Source organism: Mauremys reevesii, linkage group 9 (genome assembly GCF_016161935.1).
Source record: "Mauremys reevesii isolate NIE-2019 linkage group 9, ASM1616193v1, whole genome shotgun sequence".
Classification (NCBI taxonomy): Eukaryota; Metazoa; Chordata; order Testudines; family Geoemydidae; genus Mauremys; species Mauremys reevesii.
This window is the reverse complement of record NC_052631.1, coordinates 823,708-841,579: the sequence shown is the minus strand read 5'-3', so window position 1 is coordinate 841,579 and position 17,872 is coordinate 823,708. Positions and strand designations below refer to the sequence as shown.

Here is a 17,872-nt window from a genome sequence, read left to right as displayed (position 1 = left end):
CTTCAGATGGAATGAACAAAACAAGGTAGTTTTCAAGTGATCCATCCAGTCTCAGCTTCTAGCAGTCTTAGAACACCAAGAGCAAAGGGTTGCATCCCTATTCATCTTGGCTAATAGCCATTGATGGTAGATCTATCTTCCATGAACTTACCTACTTTGGAAATAATGTTTTTATACTAGTAAAGATCAGGGCATCCTTGTGCTATGCATATACAGACAAGTAACCCAAGTCAGTCCCTGCCTTGGAGCCACCACGCTCTAGGACTCAATGGCTCTAGGATTCTGACAAGATGAACAGCTTAACAACAGACAAAGAGTTGGGTAATACTACAGACATATATACTTGCATAATTAATAGTCACTGTAAACAATGATAGTGCTAAGCACACTGAGATCCTCATTTCACATGGAAGCTGCTACAGCTGTGCAGACGCGGTACTGCAGTGCTACACAGCAGCATCCCCCGCCTTGCCTTGCGGACGGCAAACAGTACGACGGCTAGCTATAGTCGTTGTCCCATGGGTGCTCCTGGCCGACCTCGATTAGGTTGGTCGGGGGCGCCTGGGCAGACATGGGTGCTCCTGGCTGGCCTCGGTGAGGTCGGTCGGGGGCGCCTGGACAAAAATGGGAATGACTCCAGGTCATTCTCTTCTTTAAGTTTCATCTAATGGAGGTTCAATCCTGCCTGGAATATAATGCCAGCTGGAGGCTTCTACCTCAGGCTGCTCTCCCAGTTGGCAGCACCGCACGTTTGCACCTACCCCATCCTACTCCTTGCTCCCGTGGCTCATGAAGCCTGGACAGTAGAAAGGAGCAGTTCAACTATAGTCTGCGCAAGTGCATAATGGTGGTAGAATGTGCCTTTGGACTTTTAAAAGCTCGCTGGCACAGTTTACTGACTCGGTTAGACCGCAGTGAAACCAATATTCCCATTGTTACTGCTGCTTGCTGTGTGCTCCACAATATCTGTGAGAGTAAGAGTAAGAGGGAGACGTTTATGACATACCACACACAAGCAGCAGCCAGGCCTGCAGCATCTATTTTACTGTATGAACTTGCCTTCAGCAGCTCAGGGACAGAGTTCCAACACAAAGGACAGTGTGCACAGACGACTGACAGCTGCAGAAACTCTGTGGTTGCACCCTGTCATTATGTGGGAGGATTTCAATGGCACTTGGTTACTAGAGGGGATATCTGAGGGAGACTGATTATTGTTGTGGGGTTTATGTATTCATCTGTCCTCTGGTTCTCCAAGTTTTCCCTTTACCCCACTCCTATCCTTGCCCTTTTTTTGTAACTTAACCCTCTTTCCTTTAATACATTTTTGTACCTTCTTAAACATTGTCTATTCTTTCTCACTCTTGATGCCTAGACGTCAGAGGCTAATTTATTCACACATCCACCCCCCAAGGTGCAGAACAGCCACTGAGAATCCAGTTTCACTCTAGCCGCCACCAAGCAGAAGGTTGACACTTACCAACAACAGAGGGAACACAAGGGTCCTAGGGCTCGTTGATATTCAAGATGGGTCATGGAGTCACAAGAGAGTAAGAAACGAGCCCTCTCCCACACGGGAAGCGTGGGTGGGTATAAGCCCCATCCTGTATGGGGGCTGTCAAAGGCGGCAGCCAGCGAGAAGTTGAGGTCCCCATCCTAAGGAGGGGGAGGGAGACATTCAGCCAGCTATCTGAACACTGAGTAGGTCACTATGTTAAGCTGAAATAGAACATTTTGCCCTTTACTGCTTTCCTTCATGTTGTCCAGACAGCTTTTCACTTCAGGTACATCAAATCCTGAACTTTCTCCCTGCCCCTCTGGACACTCCCAAAATTTTGGAAGACCTTAATGGTGATCCCACAACTGCAGTGAGCTTTAGTAAAGAATTCCCAGCCCTGACTTAAAAACAGGTGGATCCTCAGGGTAGAACGTGACTGACAGTACCGTACAACATTCTGATTAAAAATTTACCACTATACAATGTACAGGAGGACACAGAAGAATTAAGAACTGGCTGACAGATGTCAGAAAGGAGTTTGCCCCTGGGGAAACATCTAATGGGGGTAGTCCTAGGGGAGTTTTACAGGGATTAGTAAGAGGCCTGACATTATTCAATGTTTTCATCAGTGATCTGGAAATAAATATAAAATTAGTGCAGATAAAATTTGCAGATGACAATGATTGGCAGAGTGATAAATAATGAGGATCCGGATCAATTAGTAAGCTGGGTCCATTCAAACAAAACGGGTTTTAGTATAGCAAAAAATAAAAAAAAAGTTATACATCTAGGATCAAAAATGCAGGTCATCTCTACAGAATACAGACCTGGAAAGCAATGATTCTGGAAAGGATTCAGGGGTCACAGCAGACAAACAACTGAACATGAACTCCCAGCACCATGCTGTGGCAAAAAGAATTCATGCAATTCTTGGATACATAGAAAGAAGAGAGTAAAGAGATGGTATTTCCTCGGAATAAGGCACTGATCACACACTGGAATGCTGCATAAAGTTCTAGTGTCCATATTTTAGAAAAGACATTGAAAAAAATCGGATAAGGCACAGAAAAGAGCCACAAAAATGATTCGAGGGCTGGAGAAAATGCCTTCCAGCGAAAGATTTCAAGAAAGAACTCAATCTGTTCAGTTTATCAGAGACAGGTGACGGCCTTCATGGGGAAAAATATTAAGAATTCTTTAATCTAGCAGAGAAGGTCATAAGAACCAAGGGCTGGAAGTTGAAGCCAGACAAATTCAAATTAGAAATATGACACAGTGAAAGTGACTAACCATTGGAACAAACGACCGTGGGAAGTGGTGGATTCTCCATCTCTAGCAGTCTTCAAATCAGGACCAGATGCCTTTCTGGAAGATGCTTTAACTCAGTGGTCCCAACGCGATGCCCGCGAGAGCCATGGCACCCAATGGAGCATTTATGTGCTCTGCCTACTGACAAGGGAGCACCCCGCCACCGAGGACTGCAGCCGCCGGACAACCAGCCGCAGAAATGCTGCCAAGAAGCAGCAACGCCAAGATGCATCACCGCCGAAAAGCTGCTGATTCTCGGTGGCATTTGTGCGGCGACACTTCTTGATGACGTCGGTTCTTTGCGGCATTTCGGCGGCTGGTCGTTCAGCGCCCGCCACTCTGAAAGGTTGGGGACCACTGCTTTAGCTAATCAAGTTATTGGGTTCAACACAGCAGTATCTGGGTGAAATTTAATGACCTGGGCTGCACAGAGGGGGACAGATGAGATTTTCTAAAGCAGCAGTTCTCAACCTGCGTCCGCAGCCCCCGAGGGGCCACCCCTGCTGGGCCCTGGAGTTTTTACAGCATATTGGGGGGGGCTTCAGAAAGAAGGCTGTGAACCCCTCGTCTAAACTTCCCTTTGGTCTATAATTTCTATGCCTATCTCATGGGACACTACCCTCCGGTGTTTCCCCCTGTGGCACCTCAGGTGAATTGCACTGCACCCACACAGGTTTTTTCAGTCAATTACCCAGACTAAATTGGTTCACAGCCCTTAGAGGTTCTGATTTATTAAATAAATATATGGAGATATACCTATCTCATAGAACTGGAAGGGACTTTGAAAGGCCATTGAGTCCAGTCCCCTGCCTTCACTAACAGGAACAAGTACTGTCCCTGACAGTTTATTAGCTGCTCACCCGATTCTCAGTCCATACAAGCATTCTGGCCAGCTCACACTGTGCTTGGGAGACCACCTCAGCCCTCTGCCTGGAGTTGGCGTTGTACTGGGTCACCTCTCACACAGGAGCCCCCAAGCTCTCCTCCTCTGAGCTGGGTTGTAATTTAGCCCATTGTAGGGCCTAAGCTTCTCCTTCACTCTTCAGGCCCAGAGGATTCAGCAGGCCACCTTCTCCTGATGTCTGCACTGTTGTGAGGGAGGAGGTAGTTCACCCCAACTGACTGGGCAAGAGTGGGAGGAGAGCCCCCACCCACTCTGCAAGGCCCATGGCCCCTATCCCATAGGGACACAGTGACAAGACTTATTCCCAGGACGGCTTCCTCTCAATATCGCCTAAGCACGTGTGTATTGGGTGCGTATACACGTATCAGACCTTTCAAAATCTTAACGGGTCATGCCTTGTGACAGGGTGGGCTGACCCCCATGGGGCAGACTACTAATTCACACTGTTTACCCCACAAGCACCAAGGATGAGGGATTAGCCTAAGGAAACAAAATCCAGTATGGTAAAAGGAGGCCACAATCCTCCACACTGACAGCAACAGCTGTAATGTTACAGGATAACCAGGCAGATCCCCCACCTGCATCAATATAGAATCACAGAATATCAGGGTTGGAAGGGACCTCAGGAGGTCATCTGGTCTAACCCCCTGCTCAAAGCAGGACCAATTCCCAACTAAATCATCCCAGCCAGGGCTTTCTCAAGCCTGACCTTAAAAACCTCTAAGGAAGGAGATTCCACCACCTCCCAAGGGAACCCATTCCAGTGCTTCACCACCCTCCTAGTTTTTCCTAATATCCAATCGAAACCTCCCCCACTGCAACTCCTTGTTCTGTCATCTGGTATCACTGAGAACAGTCTAGATCCATCCTCTTTGGAACTCCCTTTCAGGTAGTTGAAAGCAGCTATCAAATCCTCCCTCATTCTTCTCCTCTGCAGACTAAACAATCCCAGTTCCCTCAGCCTCTCCTCATAAGTCATGTGCTCCAGCCCCCTAATCATTTTTGTTGCCCTCCGCTGGACTCTTTCCAATTTTTCCACATCCTTCTTGTAGTGTGGGGCCCAAAACTGATCACAGTACTCCAGATGAGGCCTTACCAATGCCGAATAGAGGGGAACGATAACATCCCTCGATCTGCTGGCAATGCCCCTACTTATACAGCCCAAAATGCTGTTAGCCTTCTTGGCAACAAGGGCACACTGTCGTCTCATCTCCAGCTTCTCGTCCACTGTAACCCCTAGGTCCCTAGTCCGTAGCAGTGCATGGGATTCTTCCGTCCTACGTGCAAGACTCTGCACTTGTCCTTGTTGAGCTAGGCCGCATAGTACATACACACATACCTACATAGGCTACCATATTGTTGGGATGGCAGAGAAGCTGCCATACAGACCATAACTCCACCAGGTTTGGTGTAACTCAGTGAGATACCATGTCATTAGAGGTTGTTGTTTTTTAAATGACACTACAACACAATTATAAAGTAGGACTAAATATCCCCCTCATTTGTGGAGCTCCAACATCAATTTCAGTAGCCAGCTGTGATACCCAGATCTGACAAAAACTGCCAATTTTCTCTTTTAAAAAACCCGAAGTCAGAATCTGATTTTCCTAATATTAGAAGGGTGCAGTGGATTAGTGGGTATAATTTACTGTGCATCTCACATTTAAGACTGGTTGCAAAGTGGGAAAAAAACTAAATTTGAGAAATTACTATGAAACAGCAAACTGTAAAAACTGTAAAAACAGGTTAAAATATTTTGAGGAAGAGGACCTATACAAATTAAATAGTTTAACACAGGATACTAGGCTACGAAAAGAAATTCAGTTTTCAATAAACATTTCCATCAGTGGGTTAAAGCCAAAAGAATGTTCTTAATGAACAATTTAAATGACGCTATTTGCAAATGAGAGTCTAGTATAAAGTTTATTTACAGAAACTTCTTATCTCTCCAGCAATTGACATTTTGTATTCATTTTACAAACAAAAGGTTTAAAAAATAAATGTAGAAAATACTTATCATGCAAAGTGTTGCAGAACAGGTTCTTAGGAGCTCTATTCTCCAATTTCTAAGTAAATAGTCGTAACATTCTGTGTCTGCTTTTATACACCTCATTGCAGTACCCAGCACGGGACAACCACCATGATATCACAAGTCCATAAGCAATCTTACTATCTTCTTCCTATTAGACAAGCCAAGCAGACTCTTTTCCTTTTCCTCTCCTTTTTCTATATGGCTATTTTTCAATATGGCAGATTTACAACAAATGACAGGTACCTTGAACAGTTTAAAAAAAACAAACTATATATACTGCATTTTAATAATCACAAGTTTTGAAACAAATTTACCTAATTTTAGCCTTTAAAATGTCTTGAGATAGTGGTGTGGATAAAGCCAAGTAATCCCATTTCCAAACTGAAACAACTTTTAAGAAACATCAAGTTGTGCCCAAATGAAATGAACCAACCACCAGCAATAACACAGAAAATATACATACTATTACTATAAAAATATGATTGTAAGTGTTAAAGATGATCCTCTATATTATATTTTCTTTACCAATAAAAACCCACTTAAGAGAAAGATAGATTTGTATTTCAGGTGTACTTAATTTATCTCTAATTGAGGTATCAGGGAGATCATGCATAGCTTGTTTTTTGAAGAGCCCTTAGTCATCAAAGGACCTATGTACCCAAAACAACAAGTTGGTCAAAGTTAATGAAAGCTAGGGGTACATTAGCAATTCAAGATAACCCCTCCGCCAAGATGGTACAGCCCACCCATACCTGGTGTTTTATGGCTTGTCATGGAAAACAGATTCTTTTTAGGATCTATGTTTGTTTACTGAAGAGTAAACAATGTGTGTATATAAATAAAATCCTTCCCCGGTAGTACTGAGGATGCTAACAGCAGCACCTCCTTGGGGCATTGGCTGTAAATGCGATTCTGTACAAGCAAGAATGGAAAGGGGGTGAGGGTGACAAAAGAGAACAAGTGGCTTAAACTGCTCACTTTTTGGCCCAAACTAGTCTATAGAAACTACCATGTTTGACACTGAGTGACAGACAGCACATGCAACATTGAAACAGTAGCTTCACTGCTATGGAGTGGGTCAACACCATTCAGCAGCTGTTTATCCTTTGTTGTAACTGGACAGTTTGTTCATAAGTATCGTCAACCCATCCACAGAGCAGCCCTGTAAATCTAACAGCCCAACAATATAAATTGCCACATTTAGGAAGATACGCACAGCAAAGAACAGACACATCCTGGCTCTTGTTTTGGCAGTGGGAGGAGAGGAGAGGGGAAGGAAGAGAACGCCATCCTTCACGGACACAGGTGTCTAGCAGTTAGTGCTTTCTTATATAAACGGATGCTAAAAATTCTCATCTGTCAAGACAACTGGAGCGGTTCTAATCCTTGAGTGCTATGTACCCTTCAACTCCTGAAGTTAAATCAAGCCAATGGATGTCAGCGTCCACTAATCACCTCACCTCTCATGGGAGCCCCAGCCATCTCTCAGGATTTAGCCAAAAGTGACCAGAATCAAGTTCAATCAATATTCTTGCAATTATAACAAACAAAAAGACTGGAAAAACAGTAGCAAATAAAGCAATTATTTTTCATATAATCAAGCAAAAACAGATGTATCACTCAATCTCTCCTTACTTCCAATTAATGGAAAAGATAATTTTAGCCAGAAATCAAACCAGGCCTCCACCAAAATTATGAGGTTTTTGTTTGCCTTTTCATGACTGAGCCTTTAGGATTCACGTTTTCAAAATTTTACTCCGCAACCACAAGGGCTAGAATTTTTTTTATTAAATCAATAATCAAACTTGAGATTCTCACTAATCACACAAATCCAGGAGTACTAAATATTACAAGAGCTGGCAACACAGCTATCTACAAAATGGAGCATTAACCAGATACTTAGGAACCCACACAGTAATTTGGTATAGCTCACCCGCACACTTTTGGCAGAAGATTCGGTCTACTGAAACATTCCACGTGATTGTATTTTTCCAGTGATAAATATGGCATTCTAGTGTTTCAGAAAAGCTCAAACGTGAGTTCAAAATAATTGTAAAGTAACTTTTTCATCTTTTTATTCAGACTTCACAAATACAGCGGACAGGAAGTCATTTTAAAATAGGTCCGTATAATTATGGACTTTTGGACCGTATCAAATTTAGTTCAAATTTAAGAGAAATACAGACATAATTGAATACAAAATATTCCATGACCAACCCACAGCTTTAAGTGTACTTCATTTGCAGAATAAAACCAAGTATTACTCTGAATACTAGTACATCCACACCATAGTCAAGATCTTTTGAGTGGGATATTACTGTTTACAGTAAACTGCAGGTTCCATCAGGGCTATAGAACCACACTGTTAACAGCATGTAAATTATACATTATATGACAACCCCCCTTCTATTCTTCCAAATAGCCTTCATCTTACAAAAGCAGCTGCTGCAAAGTTACATTGGATCAGGAAACTTCTAAACCAGTGGTTTTCAATATACAGATGACAAGTCTCAATAAGGAATTAGGTCATCAGCAGTTACCTAGGCAGAGTGGAAGGCTGGCACGATACAAAGCTACGCCATTCCATCTCCATAGTACTGAAGTAGATTTGTTCAGACAACTACTGATCCTCAGATGCTAGCAGCATGAGTTCATGTCACAGCAAGTCAGAAGATGCAAAGGATTCTAAGGCAGATCTTAAGGAAATCAGTAGAGTGACGTATGGGGGGCCTGAAGTGGAAAATATTAGAGAGAAGTTTTGAGATCTGAACAGATAAATAAGGAAAGTTCCAAAACCCATCTATCCTCAAGGGAAGAGATCATCACAATTAGATGCAAAATCAATGTCTGCACATCTTTAGTGTACAAATATCTCACCAGTTATTAGTGTTGTCTTACTCAGGAACTAATAACCAATTCCAAACAGATTTCTTTTTAAACCACAAAAATAATGCAGCTCTTCTCTTATAAAGATTGAGAAAATAGGAGTCATGACATACTGATATCTAGATTAACAGGTCAGAAAAATTCTACAAAAAGTTACACTACTAAAATAATCCTTTTTTAACTGCTAAATTCACCTGATAGTACATATCAACCTGTTATTTACTGTACTGTTTGGCTCTTGAATTCCAAAACCTTTCTACTATAAGAGATACCACATCTAGAACAGTGTCAAATAAATAATCAACAAAACCAAAAGATACTGATTTTTTGTATGTTTTAAAGCATGTGGAGTGACAATATGCTATGCAAGTTAATTTGTCTCAAATTTCTGGTTTGATGGATTATGAAGCAGTACTCTTCATGAAATACTAGGCACAAGAATAACCAGTTAGGCAGCTTTTCTGCCTAATATAAGAGTCTCTAAAGTTAACATTCTTGGCAATACAACACTATAACTGATATGCCTCTCAATACTTAAGAGTCGCAAAACCATGAAGCACTGTATAAGTTTGTAGCTTTGACGAGCAGTTACAGTTCTGGACAGATTTCTTCTATGATGTGCGCTCTATTCTCCAGCTGGTCACTAGTAGCATGTGCTGTATAACAGAAAAAAGGAGAGAGATTACAAAACAGATTTAAATATTCATGGTTTGAACCACATGCACTCACAAGGCCTTCCTCTGTTGCCACAAAGAGCAGAAGTAACGAAACATATTTACTCAGGATATGTCTACACAGCAATGTAAGCCTAGGGTTTGAACTCAGACTCAAGCCTACCCCGCCCCTTTCCATCTACATACAAATTATGATAATCCAGGGCCCCAGGACCCCACCAGTGTGGAGGGTCCGAGCACAGGTCAAGCCAGGACCCAGGTTCAAGCCCTTTTACTTTTCAGGGTAGATGCAGCAAATAAGCGTAGATTATCAAGAACTAGGTTAAGAAACCCAGGGTCTGCTAACTCAAGTTCTACTAACCCTGGGCTTACGTTGCAGTGTAGACATACCCTCTGCAACCTGCACTTTTTTCTGGGACCTCAGCCACTACCAAAACCCTCCCAAATAGTTCACTTTATTTTCATCCTAAAATGCTGAAAAAACAGCACCTCTTAGCACATACACAGCATGTGAGAACACAAGATCCTTGCTGCACTATGTGAGACCCTGATATATCCTATAAAATTTCTGAGAAGCTACACATTTGCAGAGCCCAAGATACACAATTCCTGTAACGTAGGCACACTCATCACTTTTTAGCTCAATCCTGGGTGGACCTACTATATAGAGTTTTGCAATGAAGCAGCACAGTACTATAGTGAAAGGTAATAATAATAATAATAGGAGATATACCTATCTCCGAGAACTGGAAGGGACCTTGAAAGGTCATCGAGTCCAGCCCCCTGCCTTCACTAGCAGGACATAAGTATAGTTACAATTAACACTTGTCCTCAATTGCCATTTCAGCCTCACCATGCTATATGAATTAAAGAAACTAGCACATCACCCACAACTTCTAAAATTTTCCTTAAAGGTTTTCTGAATCAGACACACCCAAATTTCCGCTCCACACAATATTATGGAAGAAACTTTTGCATTAAACACACACAATACAGCAAAAGAATGATCTTAAGCCAACCCCATAAGTAACTGTAACACCATCTTGCAAATCCCAGATGGCTTAAGAAAATACCAAGAAGCAATGCTTCCCACTTACCATCTTGGCAGAATGCAGTCCTAAATAAGTATTAATTGGTTCAAAGCAACAGTCTAGTGGCTAGAACCAATAAGGAAACTTAGAACCAAGAATAAGGACTTTAGTCTTTGATAAATGATTTGAAAAGCCCAACTTAAAAGGTATCAGGGAAAGTGTCAACAGCCTCCAAATGGAGTCTAAGATACAAAGATAAAGTCTTTTGAACAATCAAATGGGGGAATGATATGATCCTTTGTGGAGCTGATGTGAAGTTCAAAAAAAAAAAAAAGAAAAAAAAAAGAAAGGCTCCTCTCCCTGACCCCCTTGCTACAGGAAAAGGATTAGTCAAACTGCCAACGCAGCCACATCTAACCTAAAAAACCATGCTACAGGGCAAAGCTTTCACCACAGTCACTAAACAAAATTTTCCACAGCTGCATGAATTCTATAAAATATAAATTTGTGACTTAGTCCTGAGCAGATTTTAGATCTATAAAATAAAGTTTCCTGTGCTTAATAGGTTATTCAAAACAACACAGTGGTCTATTGTAGACTAACCAGAGTAAAAAACCCACACTGTCCTTCACAGAAAAGTGACAATGCCTCCTATGAGGGCCAGTTTAGCCAACAAAAGTTAGTCACCTAAAGCTTGACGGACAAATATGCCAGGCTAATTAGCCCACAGCAAGCCAGGTCAAGATGATCTCCCCCTTTCAAAGACAGGAACAATCGGACAGACTGGTATCCCACCCAGGGGCGGCTCTAGACATTTCGCCGCCCCAAGCAAGGGGGCATGCCGCGGGAGGCGCTCTGCCGGTCGCTGGTCCCGCGGCTCCGGTGGACCTCCCGCAGGCGTGCCTGCGGAGGGTCCACTGGTCCCGCGGCTCCACCAAAGCCACGCGGGACCAGCGGGCCCTCCACAGGCACGCCTGCGGGAGGTCCACCGGAGCCGCGGGACCAGCGAACCCTCCAAAGGCACGCCTGCGGGAGGTCCACTGGAGCCACCTGCCGCCCTCCCGGCAACCGGCAGAGCGCCCCCAGCGGCATGCCGCCCCAAGCACGCGCTTGGAGTGCTGGGGTCTGGAGCCGCCCCGATCCCACCTGGCCTTTTGGAAATAAGCCTATGCTGTGTAGCAGACGTAAACAGACCAGTGAGAACTGGAGCCCAAACTCAGAGCCTCAGGCTATAAACCTCAGCAAGGACAAAAGCCTGACTAGGGGCCCTATCGTTTCTAGAGGGGAAAATCAACGAGCCATTGCACTGGGAGCTGCCTATATGGCACCCAGTTCTATCCAGGACTCCTATCTGCAGAGGGGAGATTTTAGAGGGCACACAGCACAACTGTGGTTTTCCCATTTTATCTCTGGTATGAGTATTTTGGACCCTGAGTCAGTCAAGCCTATAACTGACAAAGGCCACTCTTCAGTTAGCAGGACCTGGGATGGAGCTTGAGTAAGAGCAATATCCCTTTAAGACCTCAGTTCTGGTGACACACTTGCCTCACTTTTTGACAATGCAGAAAAAGGACACTAGACAGGTAGGGTTAAAACTCTAGTCTCAGGATAAAACAGAAGGGCAGGAATCCACAAGGGAAGGAAGAGAGCATAGGGTGGTAGTGGTATAAAAAAGGATGACGGGATAGTCATGAACATAATGTCACGTTTGCTAATGGACTCTGCCACTCCCTAGAGTCCTAACCAAGAGGAAATGCTGAAGACACTGTTTTACTCAGCTTTTTCACAAAAGCACAGATGAAAAGTCCAGATCTTCACACCCAAATATAACTGAATCAGCTTCCTAAGATAGAGACTTTAGGCAGCCAAATCATTCCCCCAGGAGAGTAAGATATACTCCACGTTTGCACACCATGGAAAAAGAGAAAAAATTAGAAGACTCTGCTAGATCTATATGCCATCTCAGAGATATGATAGATGAATGAGAAACCTCATCAACAGACTCTCACTGGTATAATGTGAATTTAAAAAAGCCACAGGCTCAACAGAAATTTGACTAAAAGCCAACACAGGAAAAAATACAGGATGTATCAGTTTACTTACTAGCCAAAACAGAAGATGCCTTATCAGAAACTTTGGGTGGAGACTTTATTATACGGACTCAGATTTTAAGCCCATAAGTAATTACTATGAAACTTAGTCTTACCTCCCACATAACAGGCTACAGAATTTCACCCAGTAAATCCAACAATTGAAGAAGTTAGCCTTCCATGCTATGTAAGCCTAGTATTTGTACGCTATAGAGCCTAACAACTTGCAGCTGAACTAGAGTAGATCTTTTAGAAAGACATCAGTGTGGGCACTCTTTTGAAGCTATTTGGACCCTGATCCAGAAGAGCTGTGAAACACTCTTATGAGTCCAAAGATGCAGCCTTGGGAATAACATCAATAGCACTTTGATTGAGTTCCAGAAAGATCTAATCTACGAAATAATGACCAGTTACCCAACTAAACAGCATGTCTAAAGCAAGGAGATTAACAAAGCTGGTAAAAATTCAAGGATGAAGTCTCTAGAACAGCAGCTATTTTAGCCCTGTGGAAATTTGTCCCAGATTTATGACTATGATGCACACAGTTTTCTTGTCCAAACACAATGTTTTAAGGCCATATAGGATGATCTATAGGAATACCATATGCAGTAGGCTCACTTCAACAACATGGAGGGTGGGGGGGAGAGAGAGAGAGAGGGGAGAGTTATTTTGGACTGAGAGTTTCTGGAAAAAAACCCAGTTACTTACCTATACAGTAATTGCTGTTCTTCGAGATGTTTGTGCAGATATACATCCCACTGCCGATATATGTGTGCCCAAAGCACTGGAGTTGGAGGCTATTGCCAGCAGTACCACTAGGTGATGTATGCGCCACTACTCTCCTTGTACACTAAAATGAGGGCATAAAAGGGGTGTGATTGCTGCTTCCCTCTCTGTTTCCGGGCACCACCATCTATCTAAATGTCTGAAGTAGAGGGGATGATGGGAAGGTCATTGAATGTATACATGCACACCCCAAAAAACAAGAGTTACCGTACAGATAAGTAACAGTTTTTTCTCCTTTGAGTGATTGGGCACATATATATTCCATTGCAGGTGACTCACCATCAGTTCCTTCCCAGGGGGCAGGACTATGGATTATATGAAAAGAGACAGTAACAATGCTTTGCTGAAGTGGGCATCAACTCATGAAGATTGAGTAATAGCCTAGTGTCTTGAGAAGGTACAAAATCGCCAACTCAAGTGCATTGAGTATATACCTACAGTTGAATGTATATGTCCACAATCACTTGAAGAATAACCAAGAGTTGTTGCCTGCCTGTGGACCTATTAAATCTGAAAGCCTAATTGAGAGCTGTCAGTTCTCTTAACATTAGCCTCATTGCAGACAATTTTCAGAAGGTTGGTAGGAATTTAAGACAGGGACAAGACATTTACTAACACAGGTTTGCTTAAAGTTCATTCCCCTTTTATCATTCCTTCTCCCCAAAAAAATATACATATAATCAGTTACTCAAGAGAGAACTTTCAATCCACCAGCAAAGATAAAAATGAAGAGTTATAGGATTTTCAAGAGAAAAATAATTAGGCAAACGGAGCAAAAGTGAATCAGATATTCAGCCTATTACATAGAGATTAAAAGGTGATGAAGTATTTCACTGATTAGGCAAAGTGATAGAAATGAAAGAATAAACTACACTACAGAAAGTTAAGCAACAAGTTCACAAAAAGGAAAACTCAAGCTGAACTAGTTAGGAGAGTTACTGGACTGGTAAACTGGTAAATAAAGCGTTAGAAACGTATACAGTTAATTGGGCACGAGCAGTCAGTCAAGAATTGATAATTACCAGATGCAGCTCAGAAATCAGATTATGAAGCAGGATGGAGTGATGTCAAACAGCAGAGATGGAAAAATGCTGCAAAGGCGTGCCCTTCTTTCCCCTGGAGAGTGCAGCTGGGGAGCGGAGCTGCCTCCCTGCTTTATAGCAGGGAGCAGAAAGAAGATGGCAGCTTCAAGCCATGGAGAAAGGTCATAAAGATGCCTATTGGTGTCCTCCTTTCCCCTGGAGAGTGAAGCTCTAGTAAATAGCCATTATATGTTTTAGGATTATGCATTACTAGGGCCCTACCAAATTTACAGCCATGAAAAAACACATCACGGACCGTGCAATCTGGTCTCCCCCAGTGACAGGGCTGCCCAGAGGATTCAGGGGGCCTGGGGCAAAGCAATTTCGGGGGCCCCTTCCATAAAAAAAATTGCAATACTATACAATACTATATTCTCGTGGGGGCCCCTGCGGGGCCTGGCACAAATTGCCCCACTTGCTCTGCATCCACGGGCAGCCCTGGGAAAAATAAACCTTCTGCATCTCAGCACAAACCCAGTTTTGAGAAAACTTCTTTACAAGATATCACTGGTTCTCAGCATCAGCTAGTGCTAAAAGGCACTAAAACTCATTAAAAGGGTTGAACAAATATTTTCCGTCAAAACTTTCTGGATTGAAAACTAGGGGTTTTTAAAAAGCAGAAAAAAAATCACGGACAATGTCTGCTTTCCTTCAAAATTTGTTGTTGTTTTTTTAATTGAAAAGCTGAAATTAGTCTGCCAAAACCTGAATATGGTTTGGGGTTTCAGAAGCGTGTGGCCAAATATTTGCTAATTGCTATGTTTGATTGTTTAAAGAAACAATAAAAAAATTCTGGTGAAAAAAAATCCAAAACTTTTAAACCACCTCAGCTTGTGACCAAACGCCTGAGCCCATCCAGTCAGAGATTTTTCCAGGTTTCTGATACTCTGCTGGCTTCCTTGACTCATATCTGTCTCCATAACTTTGGGTTCACTTAGGTTAGAACATAAAAACAGCCATACTGGGTCAAACCAAAGGTCCATACAGCCCAGTATCCTGTCTACTGATAATGGCCAATTCCAAGTGCCCCAGAGGGAGTAAATCTAACAGGTAATGATCAAATGATCTCTCTCCTGCCATCCATCTCCACCCTCTGACAAACAGAGGCTAGGGTCACCATTCCTTACCCATCCTGGCTAATAGCCATTAATGGACTTAACCTCCATGCATTTATCTGTTTCCTAGAGACTGGCTCCATGGGGTCCCTCACAAACTGGAGATGGTTATTGTGGGTTTGTCTTTAGTATAGCTTATGTACATACTCCACGAACTGAGCATTTGAGCTTGTTCCAGAATCTGGGATGAGCCTATGTTGTGAAAACTGAAATGCTCAAAATAGCACATGCATGTGAATGGACACAGGGTGCTAAATAAAATTAACCCAGGGGTTCTCAAACTGGGGGTCAGGACCCCTCAGGGGGTCATGAGGTTATTACTGGGGGTTGCAAGCTGTCAGCCTCCACCTCAAACCCCGCTTTGCCTCCAGCATTTATAATAGTGTTAAATATATAAAAAAGTGTTTTTCATTTATAAGTGGGGGGGATCACACTCAGAGGTTTGCTATGTGAAAGGGGTCACCAGCATAAAAGTTTGAGAACCACTGAATTAACCCCTCTGAAGTCTCAGGGAGTGCAGGGGGAGGGAGGTCTCCCTTGGTAGGGTTGGGAAGGATATTGCTCTTCTCATGTGATCCCTCCCCCAGTGGCTAATTTTAAATGAAGCTACCCTCCCCTGACCTGAATCTGCCTATGGCACTGAAATTAAATATAGACTATAATTTGGCATTTGAGAAGTGAAAGGGATGGGAGCCCTAATGGAAAAGCTAACAGCTTGGCTCTTCTGCAAGCCTCAAACTGCTGAATGAGCTTTAGGGTAGGGAAGGCTGTGCCTCCCAAACAGCCTGGCCCTGCCCTCTATCCGACCCCCACCCACTTCCTGCCCCCTGACTGCCCACCCCCCCTCAGAATCCCAGACCCATCCTGCTCCTTGTCTCCTCACCGTACCCCAGAGACTCCAGCCCCCACCACCACCGCAGGACCCCACCCCGGCTCCCTGACAGACCCCCGGAATGCCCACAATCCAACCCCCCCATTCCCTGTCCCCTGACCGCCACCCCCAACCTCTGCCCCCTCCCTGTGCCCTGACTGTCCCTGGGACTTCCTGCCCCTTCGCTAACCCCCCCGGCCCTGGCCCCTTACCCCCGGCTCCCCCCTCACCGGGAGCATCAGTGCATCCAGGAGCGACCCTCAACAGCTGCAGCGTGGCTCCGGCAGGGCCTGAGTTCCTCCCTGCTCAGAGCCACATGGTAAGGGGGCAGGGCTGCGAGCTCCACACGAAGTGGAGGGAACTCAGGTCCCGCTGGAGCTCGCAGCCCCGCCCCCTCACCACACGGCTCTGAGCAGGGCGGAGCTCAGGGGCCCCGCCAGAGCCACGCTGCAGCTGTCCAGGGACGCTGAGGCTCTGGGAGAGGGGCGGAGACGGGGTCGGGTCGGGCCAGGGAGGGAGCCTCAGCCATTCTCATGGGGGCCCCTGCGGAGCCCGGGGCAAATTGCCCCACTTGCCCCGCTCTCTGGGCAGCCCTGCCTAGTGAAATCTGGTCTTTTGTGTGCTTTTACCCAATACTATACAGATTTCACAGGGGAAACCAGTGTTTCTCAAATTGCGGGTCCTGACCCAAAAGAGAGTTGCAGAGGGGTCACAAGGCTATTTTAGGGGGGCTGTGGTATTGTCACCCTTACTTCTGCGCTGACTTCAGAGCTGGACAGCTAGAGGCCAGGAGCCCAGCTCTGAAGGCACAGCCACTGCCAGCAGCAGCACAGAAGTAGGGATGGCCTGGTATGGTATTGCCACCCTTACTTCTGCGCTGGTGCCTTCAGAGCTGGGTGGCCAGACAGTGGCGGCTGCTGACTGAGGGCCCAGAAATGCGGGCAGCAGCGCAGAAGTAAGGGTGGCAATACCATACCACGCCATCCTTACTTCAGACTGCTGCTGGTGGCGGCTCTGCATTCAGAGCTGGACTCCCAGCCTGCAGCTGCTGCTCTCCAGCTGCCCAGCTCTGAAGGCAGCACCGCCGCCAGCAGCAATGCAAAGGAAGGGTGGCAGTACCGCAACCCCCCATAATAACTTTGTGACCTCCCCCCGCCACAACTTCTTTTTGGGTTAGGACCCCCTACACCACCACCATGAAATTTCAGATTTAACTAGCTGAAATCATGACATTTATGAATTTTTGAATTCTATGACTGTGAAATTGACCAAAATGAACCATGAATTTGGTAGGGCCCTATGCATTACCATAGAAAGCTAAACAATCAGTGGGTCTGAGAATGATATAAGACGACTCCCCAGGAGCAGTTATTGTGAGCTTTAGTCCCTCAGTAACACATACTGGTACCAAAATTTGTGATTTATAGCCAAGAATTGAAAATAGCAGTTGCCAGTCACCTTTCCTGGGGAGGGTGGGAGCCTAGACTATTTCTGTAAAATTTCTCATTTTACAAAAGACTAGTTTATCCTGTTGGGAAGAAAACCTTCCAAATATCAAGTAGATCTAAACTAATGCAGCACCTTCCAGAGTCTGACGA

General features: G+C 44.3%; 1 protein-coding gene across 3 annotated transcripts in view; it reads right to left on the bottom strand.

Moving 5' to 3' along the window:
• Nucleotides 1-7,786: 7,786 nt before the first annotated feature.
• Nucleotides 7,787-17,872, bottom strand: part of PPP1R2 (protein phosphatase 1 regulatory inhibitor subunit 2) — a 31,464-nt gene continuing 21,378 nt past the window's right edge. The window contains exons 6-7 of one of the 3 annotated variants that reach the window (XR_005584783.1): nt 14,229-14,459; nt 7,787-9,281 (exon numbers count right to left, since the gene is read on the bottom strand). Coding sequence is in view for 1 of the 3 variants with exons in the window: in XM_039489119.1 (XP_039345053.1) it covers nt 9,214-9,281 (68 nt within the window). In the remaining 2 variants the exon portion in view is untranslated. The remainder of the gene's footprint in view (nt 9,282-14,228; nt 14,460-17,872) is intronic. The other 2 variants (XR_005584784.1, XM_039489119.1) reach the window with 2 other exon arrangements.